Raw genomic sequence first — 19,074 nt, 5'->3', positions numbered from 1 at the left:
GCGATAGTTCAACCTGTCTTTTCGGTTAATTCTGCTAACCGAGCTCGTGTCCCAGCGAGAGAAAGCGTATTCCTCCTCACATTAAACAGAAGAGTCTCGATTCATTATTGGCCGTGCAAGAGGGCGACTCCAGCACCTGGGCAGGTAGGGACTTGGAACAGATCGGGACCTGCCTTTGGGAGGCCAGTGGGGTACCTCAGCAACCCTCCAGCCCTGGAAGTTTGCGAGTCCCCACTTGTAAAATCTAGAGTCACCTTGACCTTCCCAGGGAGGTGGGGAAAGTTAGTCCAGGGATGGAGGCGGGGTGAGTAAAACTAAACACAGAGAACTTTCGCGAGCGAAATACGCCGTCACGTTTTCCTGTTTTCGGCTTGCTCGAGACCCAGAGTTCGAGGGTGGCCAGAGCAGGTGGCAGGACTCCGCCCACCACCGCACTTCCCCGCCCTCCGCTCGCACGCTCCACTCCCTCCGTGGGGTCCCGCCTCTTAGGCGCGCGCGAAGAGTTGTCACGCCGTGCCTTCTGGGAATTGTAGTCTTGGCGCCGGGAGACGCCTCAAGAGAAGCGACTTTGGCCTACATACCCCATAGTGCCGTGCGGCGCTGGCCGCTCCCGGATGTGTGCCTGGCGCCGGAAGAGAAGACGACCCCCCTCTCTCGGCCCGGCCATCTTGTGGGAAGAGCTGAAGCAGGCGCTCTTGGCTCGGCGCGGCCCGCTGCAATCCGTGGAGGAACGCGCCGGCGAGCCACCATCATGCCTGGGCACTTACAGGAAGGCTTCGGCTGCGTGGTCACCAACCGATTCGACCAGTTATTTGACGACGAATCGGACCCCTTTGAGGTGTTGAAGGCAGCAGAAAACAAGAAAAAAGAAGCCGGCGGGGGCGGCGTTGGGGGCCCTGGGGCCAAGAGCGCAGCTCAGGCCGCAGCCCAGACCAACTCCACCGCGGCAGGCAAACAGCTGCGTAAAGAGTCCCAGAAAGACCGCAAGAACCCGCTGCCTCCCAGCATTGGCGTGGCTGACAAGAAAGAGGAGACGCAGCCGCCCGTGGCGCTTAAGAAAGAAGGTAAAGCTGTGGTAGAAGGTGGGGGAGACCCGGGATGGAGGGAAGGAGCGAGGGGACTTAAGGCTACCACTTGCTTCTGGACTTCCGAGGGTCCGCGGGAGAGTTTGCCTCCGATTTCCTCACGTTTCCCCCACACGACAAAAGCCAGGTCCCGCGAAGGTGCTGGGAGTGTGGTAGCCCCAAGTTGAAACCACCTGCAACCATCCTGGAGCCACCCCCTTCCCGCCTCAGGTCCTGAGCGGGGGAGCGTGCTCCGGAGATTAGCCGCTCCTCGAGCGTGTTCGCAATCCTGGGAGGCTGTTGCCTTCCCGCCGGATTCCTTGGCGGGCAAGCGCATGGACCGAGGTTCGGGGAGGCTGGCCACTTACTGGAGCTTTTGTAGTTACGGGGTAACAGCTTCTTCCTGTTCAGAGCTCTCCCTCGGCGTGCTGCTTTGAGGTGCGGTTGGCTTCTCTTCTGCCATCTTGTCCCACGATGGCGCGGAGTACCCCCACTGAAAAGCTGGGGGTCGGAGATTGCACCTGAGCTAGTTCGAGTGAGCTACTGTTTCAGGTGCCTTATTGTCCCCTCTCATCATTTCAAATATTAAAAACTACTAACTTGCTGGAGTGAATTAAGCTTTTGAGAAGAGAAATTTGGTTACACAGTAGTAAGCAGAAGCGGGAGTTCTAAACGAAGACCTAGTTATTGCGGGAAATCCTGAGGGTCGTTCTCTCTCCCGACACCCCCCCCCCCCCCCCCGCACTTAGTATTTCAAGTGGTGGCTCGGCTTGGGCCTCGTGGTGAATTGAGTGCAGAGGCTGTCACAACTTTTGCCACAGCAGAGCTCTTTTGAGTGTAGCTTTTTCTCCACATGTGCGTGAAGCATGGTCGGGATTCATTGGCGGGGAATAGTTGCTTCCAGAGGTCACTGTAAACTTCACAGGATTGTCTTGAGGTTGACTTTTTGCATTTTCTTACTACTGTTTTGTCTTTTGTGGTGGACGAAAAAGCTGAACGGTTGAGGATAAAAAGTGTACGTGATCAGTAGCAAGTTAGTGTAGGACCCTAAGAGTGGATCTCTATAAAGTTGCCTTTTTATGTTGAAAGTTGAAATTAGCCTATACGGCCACGTGCTCCTGAAAGAAGTATTTCTCATTAGTTTTCGTTGAATTCCGTAGCATTCAGCTAATTTTAAAAATCATAGCAATGGTGCTAGGTTTTGGTTTAGGATTTTTTTTTTTAAATAGAGAACTTCTGTGATGCTTGGAATGAAGAACCTATGTGGTGAATAAAACAAAAGAATTCTTGTATTAAAATTACAGGTTGGGGAGAAGGACAAGGTGGGAGTGTTGGAAAGCTCTGTATACATCGTTTAAATATCTCTTCAGTCATCTTAAGTTTTAAAGCAACCTGTAGCACAGTTGAATAATTATTTAATTTCTGCATTAAGGAACACGGACCTGTTACTGTTTCTGTTCAATTTTACCTCCTTGATCTCACGAATCCAAAAAAGTACATGAAAAAATTGAATCTAATGTATAAATCTAAAGTGTACCAGGTAGATGTGTTTCACCCATTTTTAATGCTCAAAGCATGAAGCCTGGTTTAAATCCCTCAGTTGTTTTGATCATAAAGCCCATATTTGAGGAGGTAAGCTTTTAACTTGGAACCTAGTATTTTAAGTTGTACAGGTGGGGAATTATTTTATAAATTTATAACCAGGACAGAGTTCAACATTCAGTACTCTTTACTTGGGAGAACTTCCATATTAGCTGTCACCATCTTTAGATCAGCAATACATAGCACTCTTAACCTTAAATTGCATAAAACATAAGCTAATAAATATGGAAAAATGTTGAATGAGAAAGATTTCGTTTTTAGATTCTACTACCTGTCGGTTGATGTTCTGGGCATTGGAGACATAGAGACGTGGAAAGTCTCCCTACCTCTTGTAGTGGGAAGAATTGCTACCTGATAATGTGTTCTTTGCCTTTGGATGTAGGTGCTGGCAAATACTAGACATACCTTAGATACATGTATTTAATATTAAAGGAGTTTTGTAGCTTGTCTTTTGTTCATTTGAAGAATTTGAGAACTGACACCGCAGAACTTCACTAACAGTGTAGACCAAGGTGTTTTTAAAATTTTTTTATTCAAAGCCTGGAATCTACTGAAAATCAAGTGAGTTTGCAAGTACAGGTAACTAGATTAAGAGAAGCTTGCATTTTTAAATGTCAGTTATTGGGTGAATTTATTTAGCAAATTTTTTAGGCTCTGTAAGCATAATGAATATTGGGTGGGGAAGGAAGCCATTGTTCACATTTGGGTGTGTTTGGCTTGGATATCATTATTATAAGGACTGGTTCCATAGCTCCGCCCCAGTATACTATACCTGTGACAACATTTGTTTAAGATGCCTTAAGATCTAACATTTGTGGTCTATCCTGAGAGTTTATGTGGCATGGACCTTAAAATTTCATTTATGAGTTTGGTATTTACTATTTGACTTTAGTTACAAGCAACTGAATGATGGGGTGCATCCTGGTGGTGGGTCACTTTGTTAGAATCATTGAATCAGTTTAAGATCTTGTTATAAAACCCAATTCCTCAGCTTTTTTTTTTTTTTTTAACTTTGTCAGAAATTATGGTTTGGGAGTTAGAGCATACCTGAAATTTTCCAGTCATGAATTTATCTACTTATCCTTAAGGCCAGTAATGCATACTCGTTGCCTTTGTGGGCCTCAGACACTAGCAGGAAAAAAGTAATACAGGGGGAAATCAGTAAATGCTTCAGCCATCACTTAGTGCCACAAGTTTCTGTTTCTTAAATACAGTTTTTAAAGGGGTGTGTGTGTGGTTTTTAAAGATTCTTTGGAAACAAAGATATGTGTTAAGGCAAAAAAAAAAAAAAACCTATCCATTTATAATAAAACAACTGGACTATTTCCTAGTGGTTGCATAGCAGTATGGTTTTTTTTTTTTTAGTCTGTGTGTGTATGGATATGGATGGATACATATGTGACTACATATACAAAAACTAATTGAGGAAAATACTTTTCTGGTTAATTAGTTGTTTGAAACTATGGAGATGTAATCCTCAATGCTCATTTCCTTTCAGTTTTGTGATTTATAAAACTATCACTCTTTTTACTCTACTATAGTTTTATTTTCTCCAGATCATGTAAAATAGTGTGGTCTTCACTATTTTTTTGAGGGCCCTTATCTGGTGAGTGTGTTGATTTGCTTGGGTGTTATTAATGAATGGCTACTGGTGTTAATCTTTTTGGTATCTTTAAAGCCAAAATGTAGCATGCCTAAAATTTCTTAAAAGTTAGAATTTTAAATTAAGAGACTGTGGCATTTTGAAAAGAGGAATGATGGCTACCCAGATGACTTTCAAGTCAGTTACAGAGACTGCTTCTTGGGGGAGGCATAATTTGGCAAACTAAATAGAAGTTTGAAACCTTTATGGTTCTTTAAATAGGAATTTCTCAGGTACTTTGTTACACTTTATAGAGATGCCCAGTTTTTGCCCCCTTCAGCAGCAAGTGCTAGTTACTGGATTGAAAGAAGAGCAGCTTTTTTTTTGGTCTTTCAGTATTCTGCCAATTTTTTTGTGTTGCAAAAAATAATTTGCTTATGCAGGTTATTTATCATTTCAGGAATAAGACGTGTTGGAAGAAGACCTGATCAACAGCTGCAGGGTGAAGGGAAAATAATTGATAGGAGACCAGAAAGGCGACCACCTCGTGAACGACGATTTGAAAAGCCACTTGAAGAAAAGGGTGAAGGAGGAGAATTTTCAGTTGATAGGCAAGGTTTTTTTTAAATCTCTTAATGTTTTGTCAGTTTAAGAGTCATATCTTAATACAAGGCTATAAATTGGGCATAATTTGCCAGGTAGCAGTGTGGCTGGTTACATTTATCAGAAATACGAGTGTATTCATTGTCTACTATGAACATTTTGGTAACAATTTTTAGTGTTCAGTCTTGGATTTCTGGTAATGAAACACTTCAGTTGAATCGATGGACAGTTTCTCTTCCTTGGCATCCCTAGATGTTAGCAGGAAAGTTCTGTTGGGTAATTGTTTATAGCAAAACAGATTATTCATGTTATATGTGTTTATTTACTCATTATGCATGTTAGATATGTTTAATTTAGAAGTGTATTGGTAAGGTGTAGTGGTTTTACTGGATTATAATATGAATAATCATGAAAAAAGTATAGGCACTAGTGGTAAAGTTTTAGAGAAAGCAAAAATAATTTTCTTGTTTTGGGGGGAGCTTCCTGGTTCGGATTTCTTTTACGTGTTTAGAAGTAGACTGTTTCTGAATTTTCTAAAACGTGTGTACTTAGCCATTGAATTATTAGCCAGTAAATATGTTTTTACATTTGAGCCTTTGGATGCATTCCCCTCCCTTTTTTTCCTGGAAACCTTGGAAGTATATAATATTTTTTATTTGTTGTAGACCGATTATTGACCGGCCTATCCGAGGCCGTGGTGGTCTTGGAAGAGGTCGAGGAGGCCGTGGACGTGGAATGGGCCGAGGAGACGGATTTGATTCTCGTGGCAAACGTGAATTTGATAGGCATAGTGGAAGTGATAGATCGTAAGTCTTATATTGGTTTTTATTGTATTTTTGCATGTGAATCTACTTCTTTAATAAAACAAAATTTGAATTTCTAGAATTAAAGAGTATTATGTTAACTCAGTTTTGTTAGTTCTTTTTCACATTACAGTGGCCTGAAGCATGAGGACAAACGTGGAGGTAGCGGATCTCACAACTGGGGAACTGTCAAAGATGAATTAACGTTGGTATTCTGTTTTTTAAAAATAAATAATATTTAAATAAGATTTTATGCTTTATTAGAGTTTTATCCATAATATTAAATTTTACTTGTCCCTAGGACAAGAACAGAGGCTCTCATCTCAGAGCTACTTCCTTACAGTATCTTGCTGGATATGTTTGAGTACAGTATGTCACATGACCAATTTTTCTATATTTAAATAAATGTGATGTTAGTTTTTCTTTTCATATGGTTATGTAACTTTTCCTGAAACCCTACATTTAAGTTATTTGGGTATTCTGATTTTCTGTGTGTCTTTAATAGTTCCTGTTGTAGCTCTTGATCCTTGTGGTCATTACAAAAATTTGATAGGCTGGTGAAGCTTTGTCTTAAAGCAAGCTACTCTGTCCTGCTACTTTTGGAATAAAGTACTTGAAATATAACTTGGATCAGTATGCATTTTTGAATTATTTTCTCTTGGACGTCTACTAGGAAGTAAATTTAGTAAGAAAAGACTCTTAGAATGTGAAGATTTTAAAACTGTATAAAGAATCCTTAAGCTACATGTAAATGGACCTAGATGCTTTTCTTTTTCTTTTTTCCTTAGAGAGTCCCCAAAATACATTCAGAAACAAATATCTTATAATTGCAGTGACTTGGATCAATCAAATGTGACTGAGGAAACACCTGAAGGTGAAGAACATCCAGTTGCAGACACTGAAAATAAGTAAGTGGTTTTATGTACGGTGGTGATGCACAGCATTGGAAGGAATCTGGGTTTCTACCGAGAAAATAACGTATAGGTTTAATGCTATTATGTGATGGTTTTTGATAGGAGACTTGTACCCCAATTCCTCAAATAGTTTCTATTTAGAAGAGTGTTTTACACATTCATATATTAGGCTATAATGGTTTAAAAAATAGAAATGGTTATTTTTATTTGAAATTAACATTGTCATCTTTGAAAAGATAAGGAAAATACATTATTTTACCAATACCTGTTTACCTTAAGAACAAAGATTAACTATTTAACTTGAGAATGGAGAAAAGGAGTAAGATGTCCTGCATTATTTTACTTAGCTATATCTTATTTGGTAGATAAGTTGTAATGAATAATCCTGGTGATGATAGCTGTCCAGAGACATTGAATAGGTGGGAACTGGAAGCTAAAGTTGGGGATTTCTAAAAATTTGACCAAATGGTTATCAGAAGAGAGAGAATTTAGAACACATAGTTCAAAGTACGTTGGACTCTTAACTATATAAATTTTATTCCGAGACAGTTTAAAAGTAGAAAATGTGACCATTTTAAAATTAATTTCTCTGAAGTTTTTTTCTTTTTCCATCAACATTAGAATAGGAACATAGCCTTATTGGCTTATTTTAAAATGTATGAGGAGAGCAAGGGCCAGAATATGTTATTAATTCACTGGCTTTCTTAATCCTTTTCATTTTCTGAGTTTTTAGGTATAAGATTTGGTTTTGAAGTTTTCATTCAAGGATGGAGGAATTATAAATATACAAGTTAACGCTGGTAGAAATAATTTAATGCCTTCCTTTATTAGTTTCCATCAACCCAAGCAGAAGTTATATGCCGGCCATTTCTTACAGTATTGTGGTTTAAGGTCTTAAATTACCAATTATTTAGGGTTTGTAATTCTTAATCAGAGCTTATTTAAATCAGGGAGGGGCTGCTTTTCTGCTTTTTCTCCAAGAATTGCTCCTACAGTGAACCACTATTGGTAATAACATACTCCATAGGTTTGTTGGAAGAAGGAGTAACAATTGATTTACTATTAGATAAAAATACATGGTATTAAGTGATATGTTGAACTTGGGGTAATATGAAGTTAGAATTTTGAGTGGTAAACAATGAAATTATGATGGGCGACTGAAATGAACCTTAAAGTAACAGAAGTATTTCACAACGCCCAACACAACTGTTCCTTTAATAAGAGCCCATGTTTAAATCACCTTAAGAGTGATTTGCAAAGATTATAACTGTTTATCAGAAGAAATGATGTATTGACAACATATTGCAAACAAATCCTTCTCTCGGGACCCAGGAATGAAATTGGGGATATTTGGGCTAAAGAAGATCAAGATGATGACATGAGAGCAGTCTCTAGTCTTACTCCAGAGTAGGGGGAATCTGAATATAGCATTAAATCTTGCATGTGGAAATACAAATTTAAGAAGCACAGGCTGAACTTTGATTAACTCCCTTAATACATAGTTCCCAGAACTTTTATTTTGTTCCATTTGATCCTCAAAACAACCTTTGAAGGTAGGCGTTGGGGTTTCATGACATGGTAAAGGTATGCCAAGTTCTGTTCTTGGCTATGTCATGACTTGGGAATAACTAGGATCTTTTCTTGATCCTCCATTTTCTCATTTGTAAAGTGACAGAGTTGGACTTGATAGCCAAGATCTCATTAATTAAATGTAAACTTGGTATAGGCAGTTTTAAGATAAGGATTTGTCAAACAGTGAGGAGTAGCATGGAAGGGAGATATTTGAGCTCTAAGGCTAATTGAATCACCTGCTATCTTTGGAAGGAAGCAGGTCTCCCAAAATAGCAAACAACTTGTTTGGTGACAATTGCAAGTTGAGATTAGACCAAAATAATGGATTCTTAGGCCCATGCTTTGTTTTTATAAAAAGGGAAAAGGATTTATATAACAGTTACATCCTGAGAATTGTATTTGGAAATAACTAATTTCATATTAAGTATTGAAGCTGTGTGTTTTGTGGAGGGTTCCAATACTAGTGGAACCGCAGTTTCCTGTCCATATACAGGCTGCTTAGAAAATTTGGAGTATACAGGATTTTGGATTTGTGGCAACTTGGCTTTTAAAATTGTTTTGCCATTGAGTGTTGATAAAAGAGGAATAGTTCTTTCATATTCTAGAATATGAATTTTGGTTGTTCACAGGCGTCCTAGATGACTGCCTTTATTTTTGTTATAAGTCCTACATTGTGGGAAATTAAAAGTGTGTTTTAGGAGAAGCTAGGTTAAATATTTTAATCACATAAGGGTATGATTTTAAAGCAGTATAGTTTTAAGAAATATGTATTTTGGGTAAAGACAGTTCAAGGTTGTTATTACTGATAGTTGATTTCATAGTTTATGAAGTTGAATTGTATATTTCTCAGTTATCCATGCTTTCACTAATTGAATAAGCACTGAATTCCTAGCCTCCACCAAGTTATGTGTTAACCATTGGGTGACAGAAGACTGGGATCCTCTTGTCTTTGGATAATCTCTTAAAGATTACCAATAAGCCAATATAAACTTCTTATAAGTTACGATTTTATCAACCCCTTACCAGCTATAAAAAAAATATATTTTCACAGGGAGAACGAAGTTGAAGAAGTAAAGGAAGAGGGTCCAAAAGAAATGACTTTGGATGAGTGGAAAGCTATTCAAAATAAGGACCGGGCAAAAGTAGAATTTAATATCCGAAAACCAAATGAAGGTGCTGATGGGCAGTGGAAGAAGGGATTTGTTCTTCATAAGTCAAAGAGTGAAGAGGTAAAATTAAGTTTTGGGGTGTTTGAAAATGTTCAGATGTGTATTGAATTATATTTATACTTCCTGTTTTAAAATATCACATGGATAATTTGTTCATAAAAAATGAAAGCTTTACTTAAGATCATTTGGGGTAGATAAACTGTTCAGAAAGGAAAATAAACTGCATTACCATATATTTCAAGAAAGGTAGTCCGTCAGTCAATCCACAATATATTTTATGTGGTTTTGTTGTTTTTTCTAGAAAGCAGTCAGTTGTATATAATACATTTACTAGTATTTAAGGTAGGTCTTTTCAAAGTTGTGGTAATATTTTTTAAAAATCGTGCCTAACAGTGAATCAGTTGAAAGATTTGCATTTTCATGTGGTTTAAGCTAAAAGAGTGGCTTCATCAGTATTCAATTTTTCAAACTCTCTGCCTTTGTCATTTGTAATGATCAAGACTCTTCAATAAATGATGCTGTCCTTTCTGAGGACTGATGTCTTATAAGAACCAGCAAATTAATTTACTAATGAAAATATTTGAAAAAGATACGTTGGTGGTTTTGATTTGGTAACAGTCCCTGGGGCAGGTCGTTAGAGGAATGGCTCACTGCTACATCATTTAGGGCTTGTGCAAGTATGAGATTTTAGTCATAAAGTTAAATTCAAATGTTATTAAGGCAACCTGTAATAAAAAGATTCAATGAGCTATTGCATGTTAATTTTCTTAAATAGCTGTGACACAAACTTGGGACATTTTGAAATAAAATCAAGGTTGAAGAGACTTAAATATCATTCTAGGTTTATAGATTGTTTTTTTAAACAACATTCACTCCATAAAATAATATAAATGGGGACACTGTCTTAAGTGCCAAGTCCTGTGGGAAAAAAATATTTTGCTTCATTTGAATGCTTCTGCTTATTTTTTTGGTAATTCATTCAGATAAAGTTGTGTATCTGGGTTAAACAAAGTATTCCTGATTAAAGAAACCGTGAAAATTCATCTTGGAGAGATTGTTAATTTGTACTAATGATTAAATTGCTTAGGTTAATATGAAAAAGATTTATTTAGGCACCTTTGACACAATTACCTGTAACTCTTTTGGGGTCTTGACAGAACTTTTCTCCAGAACAAGACACATTCACAAAATACTGATGTATTTCACATAATTTATTAGTTACTTGAAGTCTCTTTATGCATTTTGTAGACATCAGGTTAGATACAATCTTACAATGAGCTTTTCAGAAATAATTATTATATAAGATACATGGTTAGAAATTTTTTGAAAATTAAAGTGTGAAATTGGTTATGAATAATTTTGAAACCATGATATTTTTGTTACCAAGCCACTTTTATTTGTTTGGATTCATGTTGCCTTTGTGATGTGGCCACCTGTTTAGATCTGATCTTATTGGCATATATGGTCTTGTCTTTGAATATGTATAGGTCTTCAAGTTTGTTGTATATTTAAGCGCTCTTTCTTTTTATGTATCCTAATCCTCAAAACAAGTAAGTAGTAGTTAGGGGAAATAAGAAACTTTAGAAACGGAAAACTAACTTAAGGGTGTTAATTGACAGGGCTGAAGCCAGAGCTCTTATTTCCTGATTATCATTTCACTGCTCTAGGAAAAAAGAAAAAAAAAACTTTGCAGATTTGTTTGCTGCCTTTAAAGGGATGTTCCCTGAACATCCAGACTTCCTCTATATTACTGTAGTAAAACCTTTGAGGTGTTTCAGTAGTATATTGATTAGGATTTTTTGCTTCTGTGCTCTAGAAACTTAGAAAACGCTTCTAATTAATGAATTGGTATCGTTGCCTTGCAATAGCAAACGTTTAAAAATTAAACAGTATATGTAATTGATTTTAATTTGCTAGTGGTTTTGTGGATTTACATTTAAACATTAATTTAAAATTGCTATTTTAAGAAGAACCTTCTGCTGCCTTTAAGTTAGGTTGGCCTAGCACTGAGGAATGACAATTTGGGTATTAGATGATTAAAGGGTGAAAACATAAGTACAAAATTTATTGGTACTTTCAGGGATAGTCATTAACAGTATGTAGCGTTACAAGATTTAGAAAGAACAAAATCTTTATTCCTTCAGAAAAGGATTATACCTGTATTTAGAAAAACTAAAACATACTTTAAAGTAGTGTAAGAAAAGTTATCAACTAGAAGATTTTAAAATTTATTCATCGCAAACATACAGGAAGAAATTAGGAATTAAGCAGTGTAAAACTGGGTTTTGTTTTGTTCAGAGTGGGGTGGTGTACCTTATATATAAATACAAAGGAGGATCTGGATTTCACAAACATGTTAACTTTAAGGTTACTGGTCTATAATTAAGGCTTGGATTTGTGTTTGGCTTTTCAAGGTTCCCTGATGTAAAGTTTTGTTTCATTTGAATCTGTACTTCTCCAGTATATAGGGAAGAACACAGAATAGTTGCATATGAACAGAAAAGCATTATGAGAAGTTAATACATGATTTTTTTTTCTTTATTTTTTAAAGATTTATTTATTTGACAAGAGACACAGCAAGAGAGGGAACACAAGCAAGGAGAGTGGGAGAGGGAGAAGCAGGCTTCCCGCGGAGCAGGGAGCCTGACGCGGGGCTTGATACCAGGACCCTAGGGTTCATGACCTGAGTGGAAGGCAAATGCTTAACGACTGAGCTATCCAAGTGCCCCTACACATGATTTATTTTCCCAAGTAATACTTGTTATAAGAGTACAGAGCCAGGGTGTTCTTTATAACTTAAAAAGTGATTCATTATTTATCACCAATAGAGACCTCACCTGCCACCTATCCAAAAGTCTTCATCAGGGGTTCATATTGGAATCTAATCTGAAAGACATATTTAAAATATACTTACCAGACTTCATTCCTAAAGATTATGATTTGGTAGATTTCAAATGGGGCCCAGCCACTTGAGTGTTTGATTATATACCTTTAATTAAGACTTGCCAGTATCAACTGTAGTTAATAAAGTTAAGAGAGAAGTGAAAGGGGTTCTTCATCTAAGATCACTATAGCTGATCACAAGCCTTATGTATTAGATTGGCAGTTTTTATTATTGATATATTTGTTCACATGAAGTGCAGATTAGATTTTTGGTCTTCTTAAGAGAAAGTTCAATATTTAGAAATTTGCAGTGTTGCTTTCCTATTAATCACCCCATGGCCTGCTCTTAAATTTTTAGGCTCATGCTGAAGATTCGGTTATGGATCATCATTTCCGGAAGCCAGCAAATGATATAACGTCTCAGCTGGAGATCAATTTTGGAGACCTTGGCCGCCCAGGACGTGGTGGCAGGGGAGGACGAGGTGGCCGTGGTCGTGGTGGACGTCCAAACCGTGGCAGCAGAACTGACAAGGTAATTTTAAGAATTATTTTACTTTTTCAAGTAATTTGAGGACCTCTTTTGGTAAATCAATATCCTAGGTCCTTTTGGGGGTAGGATTAGAAGGGAAAAAAAGTAGGTATACTTTCAAGAACTTGAATTACATTTTAGGCTGTATTTTTGTTTAAAGCACTTAACTGAATAGCAGTGCTAGTAAAGTTATATTATCACTGTTTATTGAGTACTTACAGGTGCTGGTCATAGTGCTGTGCTAAGTATTTTATGTACTATGACAATTATTCCTTGTTACTACATTGACATCCCCATTTTATAGGGGAGGAAATTTAGGTACAGGGAACCAAGTTAACTCTTGGCTTTGGCTGAGGTCTACTTCCTTTGCTTTGACTCTGCTACTTTTGTAGGTCTCAGTATAGCATTTGTGTCCATAATTGTGTGCCACTAACTGGATGATGATTGGCACTTTTTTATTCTTGACTTTTTTTCTTTTTTACTACATTGTGAGAGCTGAGTTCATTTTTGTCCTACTTTTATAATTTAATGCCTTGTACAATGTGTATGACACAAAACCGGTTCTTAAATATTTTTATAGCAGCCCTGGTAATTGGTAAATTTGCACTATGATCTTTTTGATGCCCAAGTATATGCTGTTAATGACTAGATATTATTTAAGTATTAGCAGTAATCTTTGGGTTAGGTTAGTTCATTGTCTCTTGTGGTCTGGCTAGGGAACAATGATGTCCTCCTGAATTCTCAACACCTGATATGCAAATTGGGGACCTGCCTGCTTGATTGAGTCTGTCAATGTTTGATTTTAGTGGTAGCTTAATATAGATTTTTACAGTTGATGATAATGGGGTGATGATTTCTTTTTTTTCCTCTGAACATCAGGTTTTTTAAAAGGTCAATGTTGTGTATATGGATCTTTCAATATGTTTTTGTTGTTATTCTTTGAGTGTAAATAGCAGTTGGGTCCCTTTCTAGCATTGATGAATGAATCACGTAATAGGTTTCTTAGCCGGCTTTCAAATTGATGCCATTTTTATTTGCAAGTGAGGAGAATAATAGTAAACAAAGAATCCACATACATATCCCATGTGGATCTATTTATGTGATTTATTAGAAAACTAAACCCATGATGTTATTAAGGAATAGATCTTGATAGACACTCAGGGCAAGCCTCATTGCAAATAATTATAGTCCTGTTCTGATCCATAACAGTAAAGCTTTGACACATTTTAGTATCTTAGAGTTATGTGTGTAAATGCAGACACTGGCAGTCCAAGATTTGAGAATTGTTAATTTCGATTTGTTTCTTTTTCAGTCAAGTGCTTCTGCTCCTGATGTAGATGACCCTGAGGCATTCCCAGCTCTGGCTTAACTGGATGCCCTAAGACAACCCTGGTTCCTTTGTGGACCCTCCCATCTGAGGTTTTGCATGCTTAAGGATCCCAAACGACTTAAGAATTTAAAAAAAAAAAAAAAAAAAATGTCATTCATACCATTCACACCTAAAGACTGAATTTTACCTGTTTTGAAAATGAACTTCTCTCGCTACACAGAAGTAACAATATGGTAGTCAGTTTTGTATTTAGAAATGTATTGGTAGCAGGGATGTTTTCATAATTTTCAGAGATTATGCATTCTTCATGAATACTTTTGTATTGCTGCTTGCAAATATGCATTTCCAAACTTGAAATATAGGTGTGAACAGTGTGTACCAGTTTAAAGCTTTCACTTCATTTGTGTTTTTTAATTAAGGATTTAGATGTTCTCCCAATTACAAACTGGTTTTAAATATTGGACATGATATCAGTTTTAATACCTGCTTTGCATTTTCACACATGGTCAACTGGGTCATGTAAACTTTGATTTGTCAAATTTTATGCTGTGTGGAATACTAATACTACTTTATGTATTTTAACTTAGTTTTAATATTTTCATTTCTGGGGAAAACCTTTTTTCACTTCTCATGATAGCTGTTATATATGCTAAATCTTTATATACAGAAATATCAGTACTTGAACAAATTCAAAGCACATTGGTTTATTAACCCTTGCTCCTGCATGGTTCATTAGGTTCAAATTTATAATTGACTCACAATTTCAAGTATATTTACTTTTAAAATGTGTGACTTTCCCATTTTAAAAACCAGACTAGACACCTTACTGGTGGAAGTTTAAGCTACTTTATTGTTGATAACATCATATCAAGTGAAGTAGTTTTATGGGTGTTGGGTTTTTCCCCCCCAAAGGGTGGGTGGAACAAGTTGATTTGGCTACTGCGGAATATTTAAACTGTTGTGTAAAATCAGCGTCTGGCCACTCAGTATGATTTGTATGTATGGAAGGTCCCAAATCAAAATTGTTCTTCCATAATCAACAACCCTTTAATCCTTCCTTTTTCTAAAGAAACCAAAGGGCACTGGTTTGTATGGTAAGATGGGGGAGTATGTTAATTTTTGGAATTTGGAAAGCAGACAGCTTTACTTTATAAGGTTGGAACAGCAGCACCGTCCATGAAATATAAACCAAAAAATCTTACTGTTTCCGAATTTCCTATATTGCTGTTAATTTTGATTGATGACTGTTCCACAGAAAGTGATAAGTATCTTTTACTTCTTCCTCCATTAGAAAATTAGGTTAATGGATTCCTTGAATAGGAGCATCACCACTTACTAAAACATACATGGAGAGAATTGTCAACATACAGATTTTCTAGGATTTTTTTTTTTTTAAATCTTAGGCCACATTTATTAGTAAATAGGAAAGGAATTTTCATGTATAGTTTCAAAGATCTTTTTTCACTCAGTATTTTCTACCTGTGTATGGTAATGTCCAGTTTTGAAATATTGAAGATCTTAAATCATAAAATGTCTTCTATTTAGCTGAATCATTCTCCCATATACTTCTAAAAGAGAAATTGTACAGTACAAGAGTTATTCATTTGCGTTAGATTTATTAATCTAGTTACCTGCTAGTTTGACATCTTAGGAAGGAGGTAATTGGTTTTTAATGATGGATAAACTTTTGTGCTGGTGTTTTGGATCTTATGATGCTGAGCATGTTCTGCACTGGTGCTAATGTCTAATACAATTTTATATTTACGAACATACCTGCTACCCAGAGGCAAGTATTAATTTAGTCCATATGGACTATTGACCCCTCTTGAGATTGCAACATACATGCTCCGAAATCATTGTGGTTAGACTTTCAAGTATCATAACTTGTTTCTGGACATGTAACATGTTTATAAACCTTGATTTTTAGCAACATAGAGAAAACACCTCCTATTAAAAAACACAAGTTCTACTTAGTGTCAGCCATTGCTGGCATTCTGTCACTAGAGAATACAGCAATATCTGGTATGTTGCAAGCTTTCAAGATAGCCTGAACTTTAAAAAGTTGGTCCATTAGTTGTATCTGATGGATGTAAATTTGCCTCCTAGTTCACTTTTGTGTCAAGAGCTAAAACTGTGAACCTAACTTTCTCTTATTGGTGGGTAATAACTGAAAATAAAGATTTTATTTTCATGCTCACTTCTTAAAAGTAATGAAAACAATCAAATAGGAGCCCATTTATCGTCACGTGTTTTCTGACCTGTGTGTGCACCCCGAAGATAATGTTCATATTTCATTTTTCCCCCTTAGATTTAGATTTTGTGTATGTGGGTTTTTTGTTAAATCAGGACGTTGGATCACATTTGGAAGGGATGAAACCTACTACAATTAGGAAGTTGAATTTTTAACTTATAAAATGAATTTTAAGGACTGACATGGCAGTTGGCATTTCTCTTAGCCAATCACATTTTGAGCCTGAAGGTTAATCATACTGAATGCCACTCTTTTTTTTTAAACCAATGATATAATACTAAAAAAATCCCTTAATACAGATCTCTAAATAATAGTGGTGGCTGATTTAATGTTTTAGTGAACATTTATCTTGATGCTTTTACAAGGGAGTAATGCCAGAGTTAATGGCATTTTCAGCTTGCATTGAAATAATGGGAATCTAGTTTCTTTTTTAGTGAAATAGTTTTTGGAGACCTGTGTGGAATTAGGAAAGATTTTAAAATGTGCAGTAGGTATTATATATCTAGTTAATTTACTCAGTTTTATTTAAAACATGGAAACAAGACACATCATTTCCAGGGTTGTAAATATATTTGGGGCTTATTTCTAGATATGGGTTTGGAGGGAGAATATTAAGTACTCATTCTGCTTTTATTATTTTTCTAAATGCTAGAGGTCATTGCACTAAAATAGAAAAATTTTATTGTGCCATTAGGGAGTTGCATACAAAGTCTAAATATTATGTATTGGATATTTAAAACACATCTTTAAGAGCACTAGTATTATGTGGAAGGAACCAACAAGTATTAAAAGGTTAAAACAAGTGTGAAGCTGCTGGAACCTGAATGATACTAACTTCAAGGTAAGATTGTATCAGGTGTATTAATGGCCATCTGTCCCAACTTTGAAGTAACTGGTATGCAAATTCTAGGGCTGTCAGGTACATTTAAGTTGTACTTTCTAAAGAAAGTAAATTAGTACTTAGATTTTAACCCATACATTTGTAATTTTGAAATTAACCTGTGTTTAGCAAGTCTAAAGCTGCCACATCTCCACATTAACTAGAGAAAGCCCAGAGTGTGATTAGTGGTACACTTTACAGAATATTTAGTGACAAGTTGTAAAATGATCTCTTAACCAGATTTTCAGACCTAGTAAATAGTGAACTAATTATTGATGTGATTGGCAAAATTGTCAAAGTTTTAGCATTAAGATTATATTGACTGGCAGCTTTTAGAAATGTGGGTGGTTTCTTTTTGCTCAGCCTAGGTTTACCTTGGAAGTGTTCTTATTGAAAAATCCCACTTGATTTTTAGGTTAGATAAATAGAGATGTACGAGGACTAAAGCTTGTTTCAGGCTGAGAGGAATTCACTAAATCAAAGAATCTAAAAAATTATTAACTAAAGGATGAGAGGCTTAATTTCAGAAAATGATTAGGATATAGAGATACATTATTGAAGCTATCAAGATTTTGGCTTCAGGAAGAATAATATTGGAAATGAATATTGTTTAAATAAGTTCTGTATCTAAGCTAGGAGTCCCCAAACTTCAGCCTTTTGCCTGCTTTTGTACACTTTATGAGTTAAGAATACTTACACATTTTTAAAGGGTTAAAAGCTATTTGTGTAGCCCACAAATCTTAAAAATCTGTCCCTTTGTAGAAAATATTTGCTGACTCCTGATCTATCATTCCCAGGTCAACATATAATGAGTTCTTTTAAGTGAAGGTTTAGTTCTAGGTACAAATTAAATCATCCTACCCCATGGGAAATTGTGAAGTTAGAAGTATATTAAAGCAAGTTACCTCTTAACTTCTACAATCAAAATAAAGGCAAGATATCTTACCTGGTAGCCTCTAGTAAAGATGGTCATGTTTTAAAAAAGATTATGTAACTTGTAACTTAAATATATCTCCTGAAAACTTTAGGAGAGTATAAATTTGCTGTAAGAGTAAGCTTAATGCCATGATTACAGTTTTATGTTTAGTGCTAGTTTTTGTCAGTGCTAAACTCCTGTTCTAATTGGTTTTTCCCATGAGGTGAGAGTTGTGAACATTTTGTATAGGTGAGAAAACAAACGTCTTTTAATTAACTCCATAGGTTGAGCTGGGGTGTGAATCACTGGCTTCTTGATGACTGCCTTTCTTAGAGCTTACTCAGGAAAACACTCATTTGGGCAGAATTTAGATTTTGTGCCATTGATTACCTCATAAATAGTCGATGGTGCATTTCTAAATGGAAAGAAAAGATGAAAAATGACCCATACGGGTTAGGAAATTACCAAATTATGTTTTTGTTTGAGGTGTCAATTATGTAGGTACTTGAGTGTTTTAAATTAGTTAACGTCCCTTTTGCTGCCTACTTGGCAGGGTGTAATAGTTCCTAGTGTGCTTATATGTATGCTAAGCTTTGTGCTTGGAAGATCTATAAAATAACTGGTGATAACTAGTATCTGATAATTCTGATTCATTATGGATTTCTTAAGCCTACTTTGGATGACTGATTCCAGGTGTTGAGAGAGTTGCTCTTACCTGATCCTGGCTTTATTTCTTAAATAGCTGCATAAAGTATCACTGGTATGGAAATGTGGAGAGCAGAGGGCTAGTTAATATTCAGGGTTTTGATATTTGGTGAAATGAGTACTGAAAATGGACAGTATCGATTACCCTATGTACCTTCAATTGCAGTTGTAGCTGATCATTTATCTCTTAAAGATTTTAGGACTTAAAGAGTTGTCTTAGTTTGAAGAAATGGCCCTGGTTTTCATCTGCCTAGCGTGAAGATTATTTAAA

General features: G+C 36.4%; 1 protein-coding gene across 4 annotated transcripts; it reads left to right on the top strand.

Annotated features, from left to right (window-relative positions):
- Positions 1–636: 636 nt before the first annotated feature.
- On the top strand, positions 637–14,427 carry SERBP1 (SERPINE1 mRNA binding protein 1). 4 transcript variants are annotated; one of them, XM_021680023.1, is made up of 8 exons: positions 637–1,064; positions 4,709–4,859; positions 5,517–5,657; positions 5,788–5,859; positions 6,488–6,562; positions 9,192–9,369; positions 12,551–12,724; positions 14,034–14,427. In XM_021680023.1, the coding sequence occupies exons 1-8, from the start codon at positions 752–754 to the stop codon at positions 14,088–14,090; spliced, it is 1,161 nt and encodes a 386-aa protein (XP_021535698.1). In that variant the 5' UTR covers positions 637–751; the 3' UTR covers positions 14,091–14,427. The 4 variants fall into 4 exon arrangements, with proteins under 4 accessions (XP_021535698.1, XP_021535695.1, XP_021535697.1 ...); XM_021680020.1 differs by having other exon boundaries at positions 6,443–6,562; XM_021680022.1 differs by having other exon boundaries at positions 5,770–5,859.
- The last annotated feature ends 4,647 nt before the right edge of the window (positions 14,428–19,074 follow it).

Source organism: Neomonachus schauinslandi, chromosome 4 (assembly GCF_002201575.2).
Source record: "Neomonachus schauinslandi chromosome 4, ASM220157v2, whole genome shotgun sequence".
NCBI lineage: Eukaryota > Metazoa > Chordata > Mammalia > Carnivora > Phocidae > Neomonachus > Neomonachus schauinslandi.
This window is presented reverse-complemented; position numbering and strand designations above follow the sequence as displayed.